Genomic DNA, 22,342 nt, shown 5'->3' on the forward strand with positions numbered 1-22,342 from the left:
GATTTTCTAAGTGCAAATACTTGCAGATTTAATCCAAATTAAGTTTTAAAGTGGATTGGTTAGACTGCATTGATTAAGCTGGATTAACATAAGACACTTTTGTTTACATCTGAGGTATGCCTCTTTTGATTTATCTTAATTCATTTTAGCAATGAATGAATGTAAGTCAACCTAGCAAGAATTAGCTCTGAGTAAAAATGTCTCAATGGTGTTCTACATTTGTGTATTTCCTCATATAAACAAGCTGCAGTAGTCTCCAAATTAGTTTCTGCCTTTTTCTTTTTAGAAAAATAATATACAATGTTACACTGTACCCAGTAGCAGTTGCTTTCTGGGTGATGGGAATCTTGTAGTTCTTGTGTGATTTTTCTCCAGACTTTCTCTTATAGTACTACTAAGGCAGGGGTTGTCTTTCTTTTGATAGCTGGTGAATTGTGACGTCCTTAGTTTTCATTACAGACTTATTCTTGGCTCCTTCTAAAATATGACTGAGAATACGAGAGAAGTCTAAAGTGTTTTCTAATCCAGAGATGAGGAGGAACACTTCTTGATGGGATAAAGACAGGATAAAGAGTTGTTAAATTTAGAGGAAAAATAAGACAGATGCATGTAACTTTGAAGAGCTTAATATGTGGGGAAAAACATGTCACTTATGGAAGCAATTAAGAATTACTAATTACTGGTTTGGGTCAAGATTCTTATTACTAGAGTAGGTGACCGGGAGCTTTTGACACTGCTCTGTCCATTCATCCAACAGTAAAAAACTTAAGTTCCTCTGCAGTATTCCTACGTAAATACTGCTTCTTGCTATGGTGGCTTGCTTTCTTTAATTAAGTTCTCCTTTCCCTCAATGTTGGGAAGGTATCACAAGTTACGACATTCACATGTTCATATGCAGATGACACCAAATTGGGAGGGAGTGTTGATCTGCTCAAGGGTCGGAAGGCTCTTGCAGAGGGATCTGGACAGGCTGGATCGATGGGCCCAGGCCAATTGGATGAAGTTCAACAAGGCCAAGTGCCGGATCCTGCACTTTGGCCACAACAACCCCATGCAACGCTACAGGCTTGGGGAAGAGTGGCTGGAAAGCTGCCCCCACAGAAAAGGACCTGGGGGTGTTGATTGACAGCTGGCTGAAGATGAGCCAGCAGTGTGCCCAGGTGGCCAAGAAGGCCAACGGCATCCTGGCCTGTATCAGAAATAGTGTGGCCAGCAGGAGTAGGGAAGTGATCGTGCCCCTGTACTCGGCGCTGGTGAGGCCACACCTCGAATACTGTGTTCAGTGTTGGGCCCCTCACTACAAGAAAGATATACAGGTGCTGGAGAGTGTCCAGAGAAGGGCGACGAAGCTGGTGAGGGGTCTGGAGCACAAGTCTTATGAGGAGCGACTGAGGGAACTGGGGTTGTTCAGTCTGCAGAAGAGGAGGCTGAGGGGAGACCTTATCGCTCTCTACAACTACCTGAAAGGAGGTTGCAGAGAGGTGGGTGTTGGTCTCTTCTCCCAAGTGATGAGTGACAGGACAAGAGGAAATGGCCTCAAGTTGCACCAGGGGAGATTCAGACTCAATATTAGGAAAAATTTCTTTACTGAGAGAGTGGTAACACAGTGGAATAGACTGCCCAGGGAGGTGGTGGAGTCACCCTCCCTGGAGGTATTCAAGGAACGTGTGGATGTGGCACTGTGGGACGTGCCTTGATGGGCATGGTGGTGTGTGGTGTGGTTTTTTTGTTGTTTGGTGTGGTGTGTGGGGGTTTTTTTTGTTGTTTTTGTTTTTGTGGGTTGGTTTTTTTTTTAATGGTTGGACTTGATGATCTTACAGGTCTTTTCCAATCTTAGTGATTCTGTGATTCTGTGATATATATTTCACTTCTGCAAGCTTCAGATTCTAGCCACATTCTTTTCCCTAGAATACACTTCAATAATGTGTTTTTAAACCTTTATCTAAATAATGACTTAATGAATAATTTTCATAATTTGATCTTTTTTTTACTTGCTCTAATATCTACGTAATGTTTTAGAATTTGAGAGGAATACATGGCCTTTGGGACATTGTGTCCAGGGACACTGTACACTCAACTTGAAACAAATATTCAGCTTGAATAAAACACAATTTAAACAAAACATGTACACTATATAAGAGGTGGCAGTCATCAGTGGAGATCCTTTTTTAAAGGAATTTTATATGTAGACGTTCAAATAATGGAGGAGTCCTTGAAGGTCTACCATTGGAAAACAAGAAAACAACACTTGTCTTTTACTCCTATTCTTTCCTGCGTACCTTTTCTTCTTGCTGCCAGTCTGACATTTCCCATCAACTTCATCCCTCTTTCCATTTCTGATTCCAAGTACAATTTAAAAAACTGCTAGCTATGCAAATTTTCTTCTGGATGCAGAGAATTAGATCTCATATGCAATTTGAGTATCTCCTCATTTTGTGGCAAATGTGGATAACCAGAACCGGTAATTTTAAGTTGTACTTTAGCCTGGAATGTTGTGTAATAAGGTTAGAGCTGAACTAACACAGTTTTTGAATTGTGCTGCTTAGACTGATCTTTAAAATCTTTGTAACGTCTTTCTCTAACTGCTGTAAGTAACCAGAGTCTTGCTTTGAGGGGAGAGGGTCTGGCTGGTTTTTATTTTTTAACCATTTATTTATTTTCCTCCAGACCGGTAATGGGTTAAAATGGCAGTAGAAACTGCCTTCTGGTACTAAGGCTTAAAAAGTGCACTTAACCACTTGCTCAGGGCATATGGAATAAAACATCAGGCAAAGTAATTTACAATCCTGTTTGCCTTTGAGGATAATGCAGAGCAGGGCTGGATAATGAAAGTATTATTTCCTGCATTTTTGTCAATTCAAGGTCCCTACTTAAGCTATACTGGAAAAGGCAACGAAGGTCTAGAAGTGGCTTCATTTCTTGTTTGCTGTTTTGAATGCCCTGGAAACAATGGTTGCAGGATCATACATTTGATATTACATGGTTGAGGACTGGAAGACTTAAACAGGGAAAAACAAGTCTGAAAATATTGTATGATTTTCGACCCCAAATGAATCCAGTGACACAGAAACATTGGGTTCATCAGTTTGACATACACTTTTCATTAAAATGGCTTCCACTCAGGGTTTGATTCAAAAAGTCTCTAATTGATACTGATACTTGTGGCACAAAATTGTGTTTAATATATACAGTATTTACATATTAAGCTAACCACCTGGTTAAAAGATGGAGTCTGACAAGACATTTCATCTGTCTTCCGTTGTCACTGTTTTTCAAATTAGGCTTTGTTTAGTCTATTTATTTTACATTCTGAAACTGGTTTATTATTCTAATAATTACATTTTACAAACTGGGAAAAAATTTTTAAAGACTAAAACATAGTGTTTAAATGCACACTGTTTAGATATATTTAAATATATTTTGTTGTGGTTTTAAAGTTTAGTCCTGCGTTTGACTAGAAAAAGTACAATACCTATGTTTGTCTTCCATAATCAATACTGTTACTGAAATTGGTCTGCTCTGTGAGCTATTTTTGCTTTATGAAAAGACAATAATAGGAAAAGCGATGTTTCTAATAGGCTGCTGCCCAAACTGTGGTACTTGGTGATCTCTTGTAGAATTCTAATATTTTAGCAAGTCTGTAATGAAATATTTTTGAAAAATAAATCTAGTATAACTGAATTCTAAAGTTGCCTATATATTCTTCTTTAGAGGTATCTGTCTGTACAGCAGGCAACTTGAACTGCTCCAATACTGGAAAATTTAATGTACCACTCAATTACTATTCTTTAGCCCAATTTAAAATAATAGATTGGGAGTGAGGTCTTAATGCAGTGTAACCTTTGGAACATTAGAAATAACCTCTTTCCCTTCTGAAATCAGTGTACAGTAATGGCATCAGTCTTACCGTTTTGCAGGCGAACGTATTCTGACTGCATTTAAAGTTTTTATATTTAGCAGTTGTTCAGTAGCCTGTTCCCCTCTCTGATGCTGTAAGTTCTGAGAACATTTAAATGTTTTGTCAATTCACCAAAAAAAATTAATCTGTATCTCAATCAGTATTTACATATATTTATGTATGTTAAATCACTGTGTTATACCACTCTCAATACATTACGTTACCTCTACCTTATATTTCTTTCCATGTTTAGAATGGGCATTTATCTCTTGAGGGGATTTTTTTTTGTTCTTGTTGGACTCCTGTATTATGTTTTTCCATGATCTGGTTGCTTTCTCTTTCAGTAGAGGCACTCCACTCTTTTCCCTATGACATGCCTGTTTATGTTTTTGTTGGCATGTGTATTTGCAACAATGTGAAGTATAGAGGCAGATGTTGTTATGTTATCTTTAGTTAAAGCTGTTCTGAAACTTTTTTGAGCGGTAAAACACGTTTAATCATTAAAATTTCTTGTGAACATCATTAGTATTTCTTTAGTATGGCTTAGTGGGCCATTTATTAGGGACTGTGGACTATAGTTTGGGAATTGCTGTCCTGAACCTTTGTTGTTTACTTGCATTTGTTACCTTTTATGACTGTAACTGGAAAGCAGTACTTTCAAATTTTATGTGTATACAGGGCAGGATACTTAATAGTTGGTTCCCATTGTAATTCGAAGAAATGGATATTCATATGTGAATAACTGACATGCTGGAAAAGTAACTAAAACATGTATAAAAGATGCTAAGGGTTAATTAATGCTTTGAGAACCACAGTGCTGAATTTGTAAAGCTTGTTTCTCCTGTGCATCTTATCAAAGGCAGAACTCACACTGGCTTAAGTGTAAACTTGCTTAAAAAGATCACTGTATAGTGTAGGGAGTAATGGAAAGTGTTAGTGCAAATGTGTTTTACTTTTTTAGAAAAAGTGGCAAAATTAGCTGAAATTGCAGTTGCAGTTGGAAGCTTTCGTTTTCTCTAAACTACAGTCAATCATTTGATAGGATAGAACAGTTACGTTTTTTCCCTAATATTTCAATATCTGTTGAACAAGAGTCTGTACAGAACATGAGAGCACCACAGTCTGTAGACGCTATGCAAGACATGCTTCTGCCTAGAACAATTTTGTCATCACATACTTTCTTCCTTCCTCTTAAGGAAGGAGAACAATGTTTTCAGGGAGGTGTGTAACAGATGCAATTTTTAAGTTGACCACCAGGTAATATAGGCTAGCTTGCCTTTGAGAAGAGTGTGTGTATATTATTTCATTTAACTCCTAACTACTTCTACCTAAACTTTGCGTGGAGCATGAGCTTCTGTTTCCTTCTGTGCTTTTCTGTTTTGCTTCCCCTCTGCCTATGACAGTACTGTGCTTCTGAAGTCAGTGCCATAAGCTGGGAGTTCATCTAAAAATTGCTACTGCCAGTTATTTCAAGTGAAACAGTCAAGTAGCTCCTAAACAATAAGACCTGTGTGAAGTTTCTGGTCAGAGTGTTTTCAGTTAAGGGGTTAAATCCTATTCAGAAATTGAGAACCCTAATTTTGAACTCCTGTCTCTCCAGAATTCTGAGTTCAGCTGGCCTTGGACATTTGCAAAAATATGAATCTTACTGTCATAAAGTTTTAAATAAAAATAAAGGAAAAATAGTAATAGTCTTGAAGACGTTCTTGTGGTTTTAAAGTAGACAGGCAGGATTTGAGAAAGCTCTATCGTGGGAAACCATTTCTATATGAATATAGTCACAAAAAAGCACTGTTTTGTTTCAACATGGTGTTTAGTGTAACCTAGTGGCAAGAATTCCCAACCACATCATGAAGGCTTGGGTTCTCTTCCCAACTGCCACCAGCTTGTACTGTGAACATGAACATGTCACTTCTGTGTGTCTGTTTCCATTCCTGCTCTGTTTGTCTTGTCAACTCATAATGCATGGCCTTTGGGGCAGGATGTATATCTTATATTTGTACGAATATTCAGTCTACCACAGTGGCCGTATTGAAGGGTATTTAATTTGGGTCTGTATTTCTTGCATGGCAATTGTCTTTAAACAGTATTTTGTTTAACTTTTTACTGAACACAGACATGTACAAGTATGCAAGTGGTCTTTGTGAATGTATTAACTTAGAGTGTGCAATGTTTTCTCAGGTTCCGGTAGCCAGAGCCAGCATTCTGTGGCTCATTGGCGAGTACTGTGAACGGGTTCCAAAGATCGCACCTGATGTTTTAAGAAAGACAGCCAAGAGCTTCACTAACGAAGATGACCTTGTAAAGCTGCAGATCTTAAATTTGGGCGCAAAACTCTATTTAACAAACTCAAAGCAGGTAAGCTTGAACTCAGCGGCATAACTATTTAGAGTCATGGTGAGTTTTGTACAGTCTATGTAGATCAGTGGTGATTACTTAAGTAACCAAAACTAGTCCATATTATTTTACGAAGAAAAGCTGAACATCAGTTTTCAAGAAATCTATCAGGCTAAGTCTAACCTTGAGTCTTTGAGTATATGCTGGATTGTAAACTTGAATATTGTGATGAGATCAGTCTTTTTTTGCCTCTTTCTTTCTTAGGAAAAATGTGGATTTTTTGATTCACTTAAATAGGAAAGATTTGTAAATTACATTATTAATATCAGATAGGAGATTTTCCAGATGTGATTTGCTTTTTTCTGAACCTAAGACCAGAATTTTCAAGGGGGTACTGTCAGTTTGAACAAGAAGCTGCTCATTTTTTGTTCAGGTTATCTAAAAGGAGATGCCAGCAAAAGGCCTTGTTATGTCTTTCTGTCAGTGCTCATCTTAAAGATAGTAACTGTTTTCCCTTTTTCTGTATTTCTATTTCACTCTACCTTGTGGAGACGGTGGGCTTTGATCATCTCTAGTAATAAAGATAATCTAAAAATGTCAGATAGTACAAAAAGGTGAACTTAGATCTCCAGGCAGCTGAAAACAAAAGCTATGAGATACCAGCTGCTTCATTCTTCTCAATGACAGCACTGTGAAATTCATCACTCTTTGGCTATGGAATACAGCATCTTGACACTAATTTTTCACTGTAATTCCAATTATTACTGTAAAAGGTTGTAAAATCAAAGATTTTTTTTTTTCCAAATGTGGAAGAAATGTATTGTCTGAGATGTATACACTTTCCTGGGCTGCTAGATCTCTTTGTTTTACAACAGCTCGGACAGCACAGGATCTGCAACTGTGGTGTCTTCTCATTCCTTGATAGCTATATCCAACTGCAGACTTGTTCTGTCTGAGATTTTATTTTGTAGGATATGTTGGAGATAAACTGTCTTGCCATGCATTCAGATAAGAATGAATGTTGTCCTTTACTTATACAGTCTAAAATGAGGCAGTAACAAAAGGTGACTTCCTTCTGTCAGTGCTCATCTTAATGAAAATGCTGACTGAGCTAAGAAAAGATTGGTTTGATTTATCTAAACTGTCTCCTTTTGACCCATTATATAATATTTGCTAATTGTCCGTATAATTTTTGTAATTTTACACTAATTTTTCCACACAATATTTGGCCAAAAATCTAGTGCCTACAAGGAGATGATGATTTCTGTGATGCTTTTTCTCCAGTTTCATGTCTTAATACATTTTAAACCGTCATTATAAGTGTTGCATAACCCTTTATTCAAATACGCTAATGATGATAAAGCAGAAGAAACTATCTCCTGAGATGCCTATTAAATGGTGAATTTCATCAAAGGGTGTTCCGCTCTTTTAGGTTGTGGAAAAATAAGTTGTCTTCTCAAGTGGTCAAGCTATTCATGTACAAAATTCTAACAGAGCAGGTTGATGACTTGGCTTGATTCGTAGCTCCTTCCAAAATACAATATGATGGTTTTGCCTTTAGGAACTGGCAACACTCTTCCTAGGTCTACATCCTTATGCCCAGGAGTAACTCTTCTTTACTCACTCAATATTAAAACACCTCTTTCTGGAATTACTTCAGTTCCTAAAAAGTCCAGCCATTTTTCAGTCTAATTTTTCAAACTTGAAGGCAAATCTTACACACTTGACTGCTCAGTTGTCAGCCTGTCCATCTCTCCTCATTCCCATATTTCCTCCTTCTGTATACTCCACCACCACGTAATACTTTTTTGAATCCTTTATCAGTTTCATCCAAAGTCAATGGAGTTGTGAAAATCTCAAAGATACGATGTCACTTTATTGAAAAGTAGTGGTAGGATAGCCAAGAGAGACTCAACACCAACCAAAGAGACAAAAAGAGCTCTTTCCCCTGGTGAGGGAAAGGCAGGTAGAACTCATCTGTTAAGTCTTGTTTGGAGAAAAGCACAAAATTCTGGAAGAAGTAAGACCTTGTTATTTTTTCCCTTTCTGTAAATATATTGTTTGTTATTTCCTGTTATTTCCTTAGACATATGTTCAAACACTTTAATGCAGCACATTCTCAGGAATGCTTTTTAAGATTCAGGTTTTTTAATAAGAATTTCCAATATCCTTTAAATCTTGTGATCACCCCATGAATTTTCAAAGGCTGTTTATAATTTAAGGAAGAGTTTCAGGTTCAATCCTATATGGATTATATGTAATAAGAACAGGCTTTCCTCTGGCTGGCTGTTTTGTTTGGTAAACTTGCTTCCTTTTTTCATCACTTAGGGACATAAAAATCCTTATGAATGTGCTAGATAGCTGTCTAAATGGAGCTCATATAAGAGGAAGTGTTATGCAGAAAATGTCATCTAATTGCCTTAGCTGTTTCTTGCATATAGCAAGAAGAATAAAGAGATTTTGATAGGTTTCTGTTGTGTAACACGGTAGGTGTCCCACCAGAAAAAGTCCTGAGTGTAGTCCTAGTGTGTAAATAGATATGTCGGACATGGTTTAGCACGATAGCCTTATCTTATGTATCTAAAGAATCAAGTTACTGCATGCTAATGATATCAAAGAGTGGGTAGATAGCTGTTTCTCTCCCGTTGTAGAGCCTCATCTGTTGGTGATACTTGTATTATAAAATTTTTCAAGTGGGGATCTACCGAAAGGTTAATTGCTGCTAATACAGGATAGGCATTAAATTCTTAAATAGAATATTGCCACTAGAAAGTTCTAGAAATGTTGCTGAAGGATGACTTGAAGTATACTTTTCATATCAGCCAAATCAAAATGTGCAAAAAATAGTAATAGATTCTAAGTGTGGGGATAAAAAATGATACTATGCCTATGTAATGAGTATGTCTAGGTAACAGGCAATGTTGACATATAACAATAAATGTCTTTTATCATATATCAGAATAATTTGTCTTACGGTTTTGTGAAGCAGTCATAGTGTTCAGAATCTGTCATATTTCACCAAATCAACATGCTTGCTCAAATAATTTTCAGCTTCTTATGGATATTCATTTGTTGGAAAAACTGATGTGTATTCATTAGTTTATTTTTTGTTTTTAATTAAAATTAATTGTTTCCATTAGCTACTTCCGTGTAGAAAAGCTTTGCTACTTGTTTGGTTGTGTCTCCGTAAGACAAAAAACCCAGTGTTTTCTTGCTGTTTCCATGAAAACTTTTTATACTATATGTGATGCTTGCAAGGAGACTTCTTGCAGCTATGAAGCATTCTTGCATATAAATTTGTAGTGTCTTTATCTGTGTTGGACGATATGGAAAAGATGTTTTAGGGGAGAGGAAAGGGAGGAGGAGAAGGGAAAGGGTTGTGGAGAAAATGATCCCATTAAAAAAAATGGAGCCTTTCAGGACCAAATCTTTCTCTAATTCCATCAATGCTCACTGAAAAAGTGCCCACCATGATAGCAAGGCCCTCAACTTTTCCCATCCCTATAGCAATTCACAAGCAAAGACCCCTGTGTTCTATGATCCATTCTGCTGAGCTTTCTGCCATGACAGCAAGGAGTCTTGTCTTGTTTTACAGAGGAGAAGTGATGGCAAAGACTGCAGGAGGTATCCCTCGTTTAGTTTAATTCATACTACCTGGGAACCCTCCCTTCCAATTCCATTTCGCTTGAACAGCGTAAGTCCTGCAGGAGTGCAGATTATGTATGTTCTGTCTGATGCAGTTGTTTAATATAGAAATAGCTGCCAATAAGCTGTGAAATACATACGAGAAAGTTTTACCTTTCCCAGAGCTAAGACAGTTCCTTGGGGGAAAAAATACCTTTTCACAGAACCATCCTTGGGTATCAGAAAGAAAAAAGAAATGAAAAATTTTTCACTGAAAGGTTTTTTTAACTATGCTTTTACTATTATTCTAATGTAATACGGCTAATTTCTTCAAATCTTTGGTACCATAGGGTAATTTGTGAAATGCTTGCATATATTGCATTGTATGTGGTTAAAATTAAAATCATTTTTTGTTTACTGTGTATTTCACTTACCGGAGTTAATCAACGTTCTGAAAAAGTATTTTTCCATCTCCAGAAAAAACTTTAACTTGCATCCTCAAGGTGGAAATTGTTAAACTGAAATTTTCTTAGCAAATTGCACAGAACAAAATTGACTGATTTTTTTTTTTTAACATATTTTTCCACTCACATGATTGAAACTGTGTTATTGCTATAATAATAGGATGATAAACAAGATTTATATGCAAGGTTGTTTCTTTGTATAAAGAAAAGAAATCCTCCTTGACAATACATTTTTAACCCTGTGTTATTCATCCATTCCGAAGTTACTTCCTTATGGTGGTATATTATTTTTGCTCTTTTTCCTGTTTGCTTGTATATAAAGAAAGAAACATACTTCTTTCAAATGTCTCTAATGGATACAAGTCTGTTTGGCGCTATTGTTCTGGTTACACTATGTTATTTGTAAGGTACTGGGAAAGTCTCCCTGATTTTTTATATTCTTTTTTTAGTTTTAAAAATGTAACTGAATTATTAAAATTATTTAATACTTGTTAATATTCTCAGACATCAAATTAGGAAATCCTATTATGCTGTAAAAAGCTGTAATAATATAAGTTGCTCTCTTACATAAATAAATAAATGACCGATATTACTGGAGGCTTTAAGCTTCAAGAAAAAAATGGAAGAAGTCTTTTATCCTGGTTTTTAGAGGGCATCAGCAGCTTGCTTTTATGAAAAAGTAACAGCTAAATGCACTGCAAATAATTTGCAGTAATCCAGTTCAGTGATTCATGTGTCTGCTTTAATGGGTCATAATTCAGGATAAAGTAACTGAGTGCAGTCAGAGTGCAGACACTGCTTATGCCAGGAACAGTATCTCTTCATAAAACACACCTCAGCAGAAGCAGTTTGCCAGCCCCCTAATACCCTCTGATGTTTTGATGTCCTGCATATTTTTCCGATTAAGTTTTGAGTGCCATGTTTTTAGTTGTATTTCCACATTCATTATCCTCACGTAGACCCTTCAGCGGGTTTGCCATATATGATTATTTTTTTAATGATGCCTTTCTTTCCACTTCAGCAGTTTAATAATCTAGCACATGGCTGCTTCTCAGTACTCAGCATTCACCTCCCCAATACAGAAGAGGACATGTGCTTTGGCTTCAGAATTCCATTTGCAGCTTTAGAAATGCATATTCCCTGTGGAACAACATTTGTTTGACATAACCATTCATTTTTATTACCTCTTTAAATATGTTTATCCAGAGTTATCAATAATCATAAATAACTTGTATTCTGTTCTTGTCCTGTTTTTTTCCACAGACAAAATTGCTTACCCAGTACGTATTAAATCTCGGCAAGTATGATCAAAGCTACGACATCAGAGACCGTACAAGATTTATTAGGCAGCTTATTGTTCCGAATGAGAAGAGTGGAGCTTTAAGCAAATATGCCAAAAAAATATTTCTGGCACAGAAACCTGCCCCATTGCTTGAGTCTCCTTTTAAAGGTATAACTGCCAAAATCATTTGGTAAATGTTCATTGTGTAAAGGAATGTGGCAGCCTATTCTATTTCAGATATGCTCACAAATTATGTCACTTAGCAAATACAAATGATTAATATGCAAGGATACTCGCTCTGCTTACTTGCTTTTCAGCAAGCAAGGTTTGCATGGTGCAAACACAGTGCATTTCTCTGATGATAAACCCTGACAAACTGATCCATTTCTATTCATGTGGATTTTAAATTTGATTTCAATAACAGAAGGTGTGTCTTTTGAGGAAAACTGTTCTTCAATTTAGGAAAATAGCTCTAGTCTTTTCTATGGACTTTAATAGAAGATTGTTAATTTGAGTATTGCAATGTTTTATGAATCTGAAATAAATTGAATCTCAGTAGATTAGGTTTTTATTATTTTTCTCCAAAGTCATAATTTTCCCTGTGTGCTTTTTCCCTGTCTTTTTACAAGTAAGAACCATTGTCTGTCTTCTCAAATTAGAAGGTTATCAGGTTATCTTAATTAAAAATGCTCTGTTATTGTGATGATTTGCAATTTTAATTTTCATACTTAGTCCCAGTGTTGAAGGTCTAAAAGGAGCTCCATTTTGAAGAAAAACTATTAAAATTCTGGATGTGTTTGTGCCAAGACATGTATATGGATTGTTTAACTGTGCTGTCATTCTTAATATTCACAGTAAAGTAATTTTTAGAGAAGCTACATTTCAGAGCAACACCTCTAAACACACTGACTGATTAGCTTTTTTATTGACCATTATGGGGGAGATTATTGTAATCTATGGACTGAAATCAGTTTTTTGACCTATGAAGAGCTTCCTAGTTTATATTTATTCCATGACATTTGAGGTAATATAATGGCAATTACCTTTAGCCCTGATTAAGATTGCTCTTTGTGGTAGAGCTCATGGTGTTTGTGTATTTCTCCCCTCCCCCACTTTTTTTAATAGATCGGGATCATTTCCAGCTTGGCACCTTGTCTCACACGCTGAACAGCCGAGCCACCGGCTACCTGGAGCTGTCCGACTGGCCAGAGGTGGCGCCTGACCCCTCCGTCCGAAGCGTCGATATAGCTGAGTCGGTACGTCAGCATCGTTAAAACTAACTTCACTGAAGGCACTCATCAATATAGAATATTAGCCTAAAATACAAGTATTTAAATACTACCTGTATGCTGTACTGAAAAACGTTGATGCACGTGAACATCCCTGTTGCTTATTTTAGCTTGGAAATGGAACATTTGGAAACCTGCACGATGCTTGCTCTTTTTTTTTTCAATGAGAGACGTAGATCAACGATAGGCCCCTTCTGCTTCGCTCATGGATTAAATGGGCTTTTTTCCCCTCCATCTCGCTTTTGATTTCATACCTCTTGTATTTGCAGTACTGCAGTATGTTAATTGCTGTTAATGATGAGGGTAGCTGGACTACCGAAGTACGAGGTGAGCAGAGGTAGGTTTGTGTACAAATCTAAGTCTAAACACAAAAAATAGATAGTATAAACAAAAGGCACTGGCAGAGGGGAAAATTATGTACGTTTTGAAGTGTGAAGTTTGGGAGAGACCAGGATTTACATTTCAGATCATCTGGAGAGAATTAGGAAAGTTTATAATAGGAAATGTCATTTATTAGTGCACTAGTCATTTGTTGACGTTACAGGCCTGGTCTTCTACTACCAATACCTTTTTGTTACTGGATTGTAAACTGTGAGGCAAAGTCATGTTCTGGTACTGGAGTTGTGATTTATGTGTCAGATACCAGAGTCCTACTGAATGTCAGTGAAAGCTATTGAACAGTAACAGAAATACAAATGTATTGGAATATAGTGTGCTGATGGTGCTCCCGGAGGTATGTCATTGTAACAGGTATACCCAAAAAAGCACATGGTCCTTGTCAGGAGCCAACTTTCACAGTAAATCATACATGAATTAATTTGGATATAAGATGTTAGGCATGGAAAGGGTAGAGAAAATTCTAAAAAAAATGGTACGACTTACAGAAGCCAGTGAACAGGAATGTGGTAGAACAAGCATTTCTCTTTAGTACTTTAATATTACTTGTCTACCTTCTTATATACATTTCAGGAAAAGAGGCATTTGTGTACAAACTTCTGAAAGCTTTTATGGGGAGAATCTGAAGGCAGTCAGCTCAAGTGGGGGATTGTAAATGATAGGGTTGGCATGAAAGAATGTGTGGAGGCACCTTTGTCCATGAAAACAAAAAGTATTGCGGGAAATTGATCAAATGGAGCAACATTCGTCTACTACATAATAGGAACCATCTCCTTCCAACCATTTAAACCTCAAAACAAATATAAATATTCTTTCTGCATGTGTTTTTTGCAAGTATTTTCTTTGGAGAGTGTCTCATTGTCATTAATTTCATGTTTCCTTTAATACTGCATGTGCCTACACAGTTTATGGGAGTGAAGCTGAGTTGTTAAACTGCAATCCAGAATTAAATTGTCATTCATATCCAAAAGAATATTGGCTTTTTAAAATACCAGTTGCTGGGTAGTGCATTACAAAGCTTTAGCAGCTTTTGGCATTTAAGAGGAAGCCAGTGTGTCTCTAGAGCCATACACCATTGCAAGTCACTGTTAGAGTTCTTTCAAAAGTTAGTCTTATTCCGGATCAGAACAGTCACTGAGACAGACCTCTATCACTCTGTTGATATAGTTGTCTGCCTATTTGTTTTTTTCCTGACCTGAGTTTTTCTTCTGTAGGGGAATATGAAACAGTCTGGCCAAACTATTGCCACCACCATTCTCTTGGTGGTAAGAATTACTTTTATTTGGAGAATTGCAATGGAATTGAAATATAAATCCTCTGTGGCTGCTGGAACTTCTGCTGCCAGCTGGGTCCACTTCTGTTTTCCCCTTAAAACTTGGGATAATAAAGGTGGTGACTAGCCATATTTATCTTTCATTCTAGTCATAGACTAAACTCAGCTGGATCTACAGATAAAACTCTCAGACTTCAGGTTCTTTTGGCATAGAAATTTATTTATGGTTAGTGATGCTTTTAATCTGCCTTAGTAAATCTTTTTCTAGACTCTCTAATAGACATATCTCACATTTTATAGGTATGTACAAAACTTCTAGTTCTTCTAATTGTGTAAAGTAAGAGAAGTTTAATAGTTTCTCTTCACTTGCTTAGAGGATTTATTTAGAGACTGCTTAATAACTACCACTGTGAGTGTTTTTCTTTGCCATGTTGTGTGTATATTTTTGTATTGCTGGTTGTAAAAGTACACTTAAGTTGAAATTTATTTACAGGCAAAGGAGTGGACTGGAATTCTAGGTAAGACAAAGAAAGAGAAACCTACTGAAAAATTCTACTCTGAGTCAGAAGAGGAGGAAGATGAGTCTGCCAGTACCAGTGCATCAGGTAGGTGTTTGGAAAGCAACTTGCATGTCTGCTGCCTGGAGAACTGTACCTTTGGAACTGGTCACATCGTAAAAAGAATAAGAAAAAAAATTCAAAAAAAGCCAGAATTATGTGTAAAATCAAGAAATTCAGTGTAGCTGTGCAGTAACTGCTGATTTTATAGCTATGGCTTGTGTGTTTATTAAATGAGTCAGACCATGCTTTGTTTCCAGTTAAAAAAGCTGGCATGCTATTTTCATCCTGCTTTGAGTCTAGCAAGAGTCACGACAGTTTGTAACTCCAATTAAAACTAAAGGCACATAACTTTTTGCGGAAAGAGTACCCATATGCTTGGTTATTGGGAACTGTAAGCCTTGAATGTTTTTTGGAATTTGTTGCTGATGAAGTACTGTTTTGGTAGCATGTGCTGCTGTGTTGATAAATGGCCAAACTTGTTTAACTGTGTAGTCTTTCTTGGGGTTTATTCCGTAAATTGTGTTATAGTATTGCTCTCAAGTTCTACACGACGTTTCCTGTTTATTATAATGGGGGTGATGATGATGACAGCTGCCTATCAAGTTCAGTGAGCAAAGGTTCTTTTGACCAGTCTCCCACTTGAATGCCAGATAGGCAGTTCCTCAAGACAGCTGTTTCAGTAGATGTTAATATAGTTCAGATGTAGTGAAGAGTATCATTCTCCCAGGTCCAGACTTTAGACGCAGAAAATGTTTAGCATTAGAGACTTAAAAGAATTATCAGCGTCTAGTTGAATGGAAGAGGAACACCTTAAAATCTGAATATGGCGCTTCTTCCCTCTCGTTCCTAAGCTGAGGGAATATGCAGAAGAAGTGCTGAAGAATTGTATCACTGTAATTAATGATCTCTGAAGCAAGAAAAGAATATATTCACTTCAGATATTTGAATATTTGGTAGCTATATGATTAGTTAGAGGATGAAAAATCTGTTTAAATCAGTGAGTCAATCATAGTCACTACCAGTATTCAAGGACAGATTATCTAATTGAGCAACTGGTTGAAAAGATAATCTTGCAGTTAAGTGAATGTATAGATAAGAGAATTTGAGGTCATCTCCAATTCCTGATAGGGTTATGTAATTTTGAAGAATCCACATGCAATTCATTTATTATTGGGCTTTCTAATTTGATAAAGTATAATACTGTAGGCTGAAGAGGACAAGTCTTCAACCAACAAAATTTTGTAAACATTAGAGGAAAGTGATTTTCTTGCCTGCTTTTGACACAGGGTAAATAATGCTAAAGCTTGCAATTGGATTTTAAAATACCAAAACATTGTTTTATTTAAAACAAACTTGGACTCCTGAAATACTAAGTATGTAAGATATTTAGAAAAAAATTGTAAGAGTTGTTTTTATTTCAGAGAGTGAGTCTGGCAGTGAAAGTGAGGATGAAGGTAAGGAGGAAGGCAGCAGTGATGAAAGTAGTGGGAGTTCCTCTTCCAGTAAAGAATCAAGTGACAGTGAATCAGACAGCAAAGGAAGTACTGCAAAGAAAGCATCTAGAGCTGCTGCTGAAAGGTAGGTGTTAGATTTGTATGGGTTTAGTTTTTTGTGATACTAGCTGTTAAAGCACTCTTCCTGTAAACAGTCTGCTAAGCCTTTAATTAGGCTTTTTTGGGGGTGTGTTGGCCAAGGAGTGATGTCTTCTGTTTCAGTGTATGCCAGTAATATTCAGTGTATGAACTGGGTTCATATTTTCATTAATCAGACTACTCTTATGTTTGGAATTAATTGCTGACTTCAGTAAAATCTTGGGTGGCTTTTTGAAAATTGATGTAACCTTGGGAGGCTGAATAAGTGATCAAACAGTTGTGTGAAACACTTGATTACCTTTTGCAGCAATTTTGCTGAGAGCTAAAATTAAGTCCTTCAACACTTTGCCATTATGTAACTAAGACAATTGATTTTTCTAAATAATGTTACATTAAAAAGATTATGATCCAAATATTAGAGGCAAGGGCTGTGAAGGGAAACGGTCATAAGATATTTAAGTGTTAGTGCTTTTTAAGATTGCCCATTATCAACAGCATTATCATGTATTAAAGTGTCATTAAAATTTTGAGTAATTGGGGCTAATACCTTGGATTGTATGAATTTGTTTCTTCCACTGCTGTCAGCAAGTGGCCTCTGCAGACATGATCGCCCTTTACTCTGTAGTCTGCTGCCAGCTCACTTGATGAGTTTGCAGCTCAGCTCAGTCGTGGCTGACAGCGCTGATTGGGGCGCAGTACGCACTCTGCTCCTTTTATTACAGACAGTAATTAAAGCAGCTCGCCTTGCCACTTCCATAACAAACACAGCATAATGCCCTAATTATGACTTTATTAATTTAAGTCAGGATTTAATGATTTTAAAAGTGATTTATATTGTTTTTCCTGTTCAGAACAAATGAAATCTGTAGGTTAAATTAATACAGGCTTTTCATCATCACAAAGTTAAAAAGCTAGTTACCAGTAAATTCTTTTCATTAGAATAACATCTGAAATTTTAAGCAGTAAGGTAAACAATGATTGCCCATGAAAACTGGCTGATGTACATTAAAGTAACATTTTTAATCTTCAAATTTAGGTTTAAAGATAAGCAAAAGATAAATTGTTGAAAAACAACTTCATTTATGTAATGGGTTCACAATAACTTATCTGTTGATGCAACTACAGCTTCTGTTCAATGGCAATGAAGGAAATGTAGATAATTTTGTCAGTACTTCAGTTATACATCATGAAGAAGAAACTTTAAACAGTATACGCTAGTGAATTTTTGTTTAGCTCATTGACCCAAAATAAGTTTTTCAATGTTGTCATATTGAAACATAATTTTGAAAGTACCTATTCGTTCACCATGATTTTAACAATCAGGTATGCTACGTTAGAGTGTTTTTGTGAAGTATAGTCTTGTTTCATTTTTAGCTTTGCAAGCTTTGAGTTTAGTGCTTTCAGAAAAAAATGCTTTTGACTAAAATTTTGTGGGTTGATTTCAACTTCAGTTACATGGGTATACATTATTAGCATGGCTTGAATGTTAATATTGATTTTTAATAATTTTGATTAAATTTGACTTAGGCAATTTAGTCCTGAGAAGTTCTTGGGAGGAGAAAGGTATTACCCTAACTATTGTCCTTCTTGTCACATTAGATTTTTCAATTCCCCTTCTCTGTATTTTTCCCTTCTAAAAACATTGCTATCTCAAACAGTAATGCAGCACAGTACATTCTTTTCATGCTGCTTCTAAAGCTAAGCAAAAATGTATATCAACTTAATTTGAGTGCAAAGGGACTCTTAATACTTGAGTGGTCTGGATTTGTTTAATTACTGTTGACCTTGTTACCCTTCAAGCACTTTAGTAACCAATTTATTGTCTTGGGGAGGAAGCTGAATCAGGTGGTGTGTGAAACACCTGATTTGGAAGTATAAAATGGTTGCATGCAGATCCAAGAACAGACGGTTTTTTCTATATACTAATTTACCTGCTCCATGAAAACTATTGAAAAACATTTTTCATTTCCTACAATATTTCTAGGTGGTAACTTGCCCCCGAGACAAAAGGGTACTCTACTAATTGGTAGTTATAGTATTATTAGAAGCGAACAAGGCAGATTTTAACAATATTCAGTAGTTGTTAGCATGGAGCAACATTATCCAGCGTTGCCAGGGTGAACAGAACTTTACTGTGTGAAGAACAGTCTCTTTGAAGTCCATTAGCTGTGAGGTACTCAATATGACCAAAGCTGTCAGAATGTAATAGCTCTTCTGTATAAACTCTTTAATGGGTTGAAATATTTGTAGGTATTATAGGTCTTATTTGTAGGTGGTTTGATTTAGAAGAATCAACAAAGGGATAAATTCAGTGCATTGCTTTTTTCTTTTTTTTTTTTTTTTAAAGCAATACTACTTTGCGAAAACATATTATAACCCATCAAGATTCTGTTAATCATAGGTGGAACAGTCTGAAAGTTTCTTCATATAAAAGGGTGTCTGCACTTCTTTCTGAAATGTCACAAGCTTGATGCATACAAGTAATATTTTTAATATTTAATATGTTCACATTTTTGTGTGGCTGTTTTGCTGCTTTAGATTATATGTGATGATTTATTGTGTAATGTGATAGAACAATTTTGTGTACCCTTAAATAAGCTACTACTGCCATCTTAGCTGGGTTTTTAAAGTCAGAAATACTGACTTAAAACTCATTTAATAAAACTTTGAAATGTTAACGTAGGATATTGCCTAAGCAGATTCCTTTGGTGGTTTTACATGTCTCTTAAATTTTTTTTCCACTATTTAGTGATTCAGAGGACATCAAAAAGAAAGCAAAGGGGATCTCCAAAAAGAGAAGCACATCCAGTTCCTCTGATACGGAGTCCACCTCATCAGAAGAAAGTTCTTCAGACTCCAAGTCAGAATCAGACTTTAAAAGTGACCCCAAGTCTGGAAGATCTAGAAGTACTACCTCTAGTAAGGTAAAATATGTTTTTTAAAAAAACCCTGTAAAATATGAAAAGATGCATCTAACCATCTATACGTGTTTGTTTCTGTGGGAATGGAGATGGGTAGTGGTTTTATGGATATCTAAAAGAACAGAATTTCTGAAAAAAATTTTTGACCTTTCATAAAAAGACCAATCCCAAAATAGTTTTATAGTTTAAGCAAGTAAGAATATTTTATAATGAAAAACATATTTGTTTTAATTCTGTTATATATTTACTCCAGATAGGTGAAGAATAATAGAACCTAATTATTTTTTTAGAATACTGTTGAACTGGTGAAAGCATAGTTACATGGGTTAGCAAAAATAATATCCTAATTTGGGATGATTATTGTATTAAAATGGGATCTTAAAGTAGTAACTACTGCAGGACCTGGGTCTGACAGGAATCAAAACTGAGAAACAAATGTTAGCACATTGTTTCTAAAGAGTTTGAAGACAGTCTAGTAGAACCACTAGGTTTGTTTTAAAATTTTCTGTTAAAATTGAGAATAGTGCAGTTAATGCATCTATACTTGAGGTGGATACATAGATTAGGAGAATTAGTATTCTTAATGAGTAATCAACTTTTTATTGCTCTCTGCGTTTGACAGGAATAAAGCTTATAAAGGGTTCCGTTACTGCAAATTGTATTAGCTTTCTTACAACGTTTATGAAGTAGCAAACTTTCAAATATGTCTTTTTTAAATTGGATTCGGAAATGTGTGAAGATGCTAAAGTGTTCAACAGAGCCATTCATGTGTCAGTTAACTTTTAATTCCTTACCTTAGTGAGGAAAAAGAGGTTAAATGTTCATTATACTCAAGCTAGCATTATAGAGCTAAAGCTAATAGCATGAATTGGTTTCTGTTTCTCTACCTACCTTTCATTTAAAAAAATAAATGAGGAACTTTATGCTAAATATGTTAAGGTAGAACAGTGAAAGAATTTCTGAAACTTACTTTTCTGTTATCAAATATTTCCTGTGCATTTCTTTCTGTATATTTTATAAAAATTTGAAGGGTAGAACTGTATCTCAGAAGTTTCCATTTTAATACTGACATGTGGTTTTGAAAATTAAGTGGTACTCTGATGCATTTTAAATTAAGCCATGACATTTCAGTCAGGACTCCTGTATAGATTGCTGAATGGTCAAAACAGACATGGTTTGTTGTTTTGATGCAATTGTAGAAGCTGGTGAACAGGTGTGTTTTGAACAGTTAAGAGGGAAGGCTGTAACTTTGTTAGGCTGTTTCAGTGTGCATTTCCTTCAATTGAGGCAGTAAGGCTCTCTGTTTCTCTAAATCTTGCACTTATGTTGTACATAGTCTTTGTTTTGTAACTTTATAGATCTGCCTAGGAACTCCGAGTTGTAACCTTATCATCTTTTAATCTATTCCCTTCTACCAAGTAGAACAAAAGATGGTATGGGACTGTAGCATTTGAGAAATGGAGGTGTGTTTCCACGGGTTTGATTATTTTCTCCTGCCCAAATAGCACACTGGGTAACGCACCTATGTCAAAAGTTTTTTCTAGCAGAGAAGCCAAACTGGACCTTGCCAAAAAATGGTAGCACAACAAATGTGACCTAAATCGTCTCAGAATAAACTCCTTTGACACTAGATGGGACATAAGTTAATTCTAACAGTTTGCAGCTTCTCATATTAGCACAGTATTTTTTTGCCAGAAGGTCTTAAGTATTCTGACTTACTCAGTTCTGAGCAGCCACTGCAAAACTATATTCAAACAATAGTGTCTTCTCTCTGCTGCATTTGTCCATTTTTCTCAGGGTATCAGTGCCATTGTTCATGATTTCTTCCACTACAGTTATCTAAACTGTTCTGGTTCTTTCGCAGGATATGTGAGGACTACTAGCGTAAAGGAGCTTTTTGTATTTTAAAACAGCGGTTGAGAATGTGTGAAGTCAAATATACTGAATGAGGACTGGAAAGTCTGAGAAGCTTGAGATTGTTTTGTTGAAATCAACTGAAAATTGTCAAGCCGTTGGATTTTAAGAGAAGAGAAAGAACATTGCAGTAGTCCTGAAGTTGTACTTGATTAACGAGCACCTAAAAAGAAATGTATTAGGAACAAGAAGTATTTATAAGCAATTGGCAGAAGACTTGATCAGAGTCAAAGGGTAGAACTGAAAAATTGCAAAGCTTTTAAACATCATGAAATATATTAAAACAAATAGCAATGGGTTTATATGCATGGCAGCAAGAAAAGAAGCAAGGAGATTATTGAAAAGATAGCATAAAGCTCACTATGCAAAAGTGAAATGTCTGTATCTCTTAAATTCTTTTTCACTAAGAAATTAGCACATTTAATGTAAGGGCAACAAACTATGGCTGATGGACTGTAAACAGCAATGGTCGTATATGAAGGGTGGAGGGGGGAAGTTAATTTAACGCTCTTGAACGTAGAAGACTGTTTCAGTGTATTAATTGATCTCTAGGACCATGAAGTTAGTTTCCATTTAAGCCATGTTGGATGCCTGCATTTATACTTGAGGTGTTTCTGATACTTGGTAACATTCAGAAGTGTAATTGGATGAGGGGGTGGGGGGGAGAATCACAGGTGTTTTGTGTCAAAGGTGACTGTTACACTAACTAGCTTAACAGATTTTTTGGAGAGAGTCATGTTTTGAGCCTGTTATGATAGGTAGAGCTAACGATAACCTAGATAAACCCTTTCA

The 22,342-nt window shown here is 36.0% G+C and overlaps 1 protein-coding gene across 2 annotated transcripts in view; it reads left to right on the forward strand.

Moving 5' to 3' along the window:
* AP3B1 (adaptor related protein complex 3 subunit beta 1) overlaps positions 1-22,342 on the forward strand; it is a 164,136-nt gene that overhangs the window by 83,917 nt on the left and 57,877 nt on the right. The window contains exons 15-20 of one of the 2 annotated variants that reach the window (XM_059834295.1): positions 6,080-6,256; positions 11,587-11,773; positions 12,731-12,861; positions 15,057-15,168; positions 16,545-16,701; positions 19,465-19,639. In XM_059834295.1, the coding sequence (XP_059690278.1) occupies positions 6,080-6,256; positions 11,587-11,773; positions 12,731-12,861; positions 15,057-15,168; positions 16,545-16,701; positions 19,465-19,639 (939 nt within the window). The remainder of the gene's footprint in view (positions 1-6,079; positions 6,257-11,586; positions 11,774-12,730; positions 12,862-15,056; positions 15,169-16,544; positions 16,702-19,464; positions 19,640-22,342) is intronic. The other variant, XM_059834296.1, reaches the window with a different exon arrangement.

Source organism: Gavia stellata, chromosome Z (assembly GCF_030936135.1).
Source record: "Gavia stellata isolate bGavSte3 chromosome Z, bGavSte3.hap2, whole genome shotgun sequence".
In the NCBI taxonomy this organism is placed as follows: domain Eukaryota; kingdom Metazoa; phylum Chordata; class Aves; order Gaviiformes; family Gaviidae; genus Gavia; species Gavia stellata.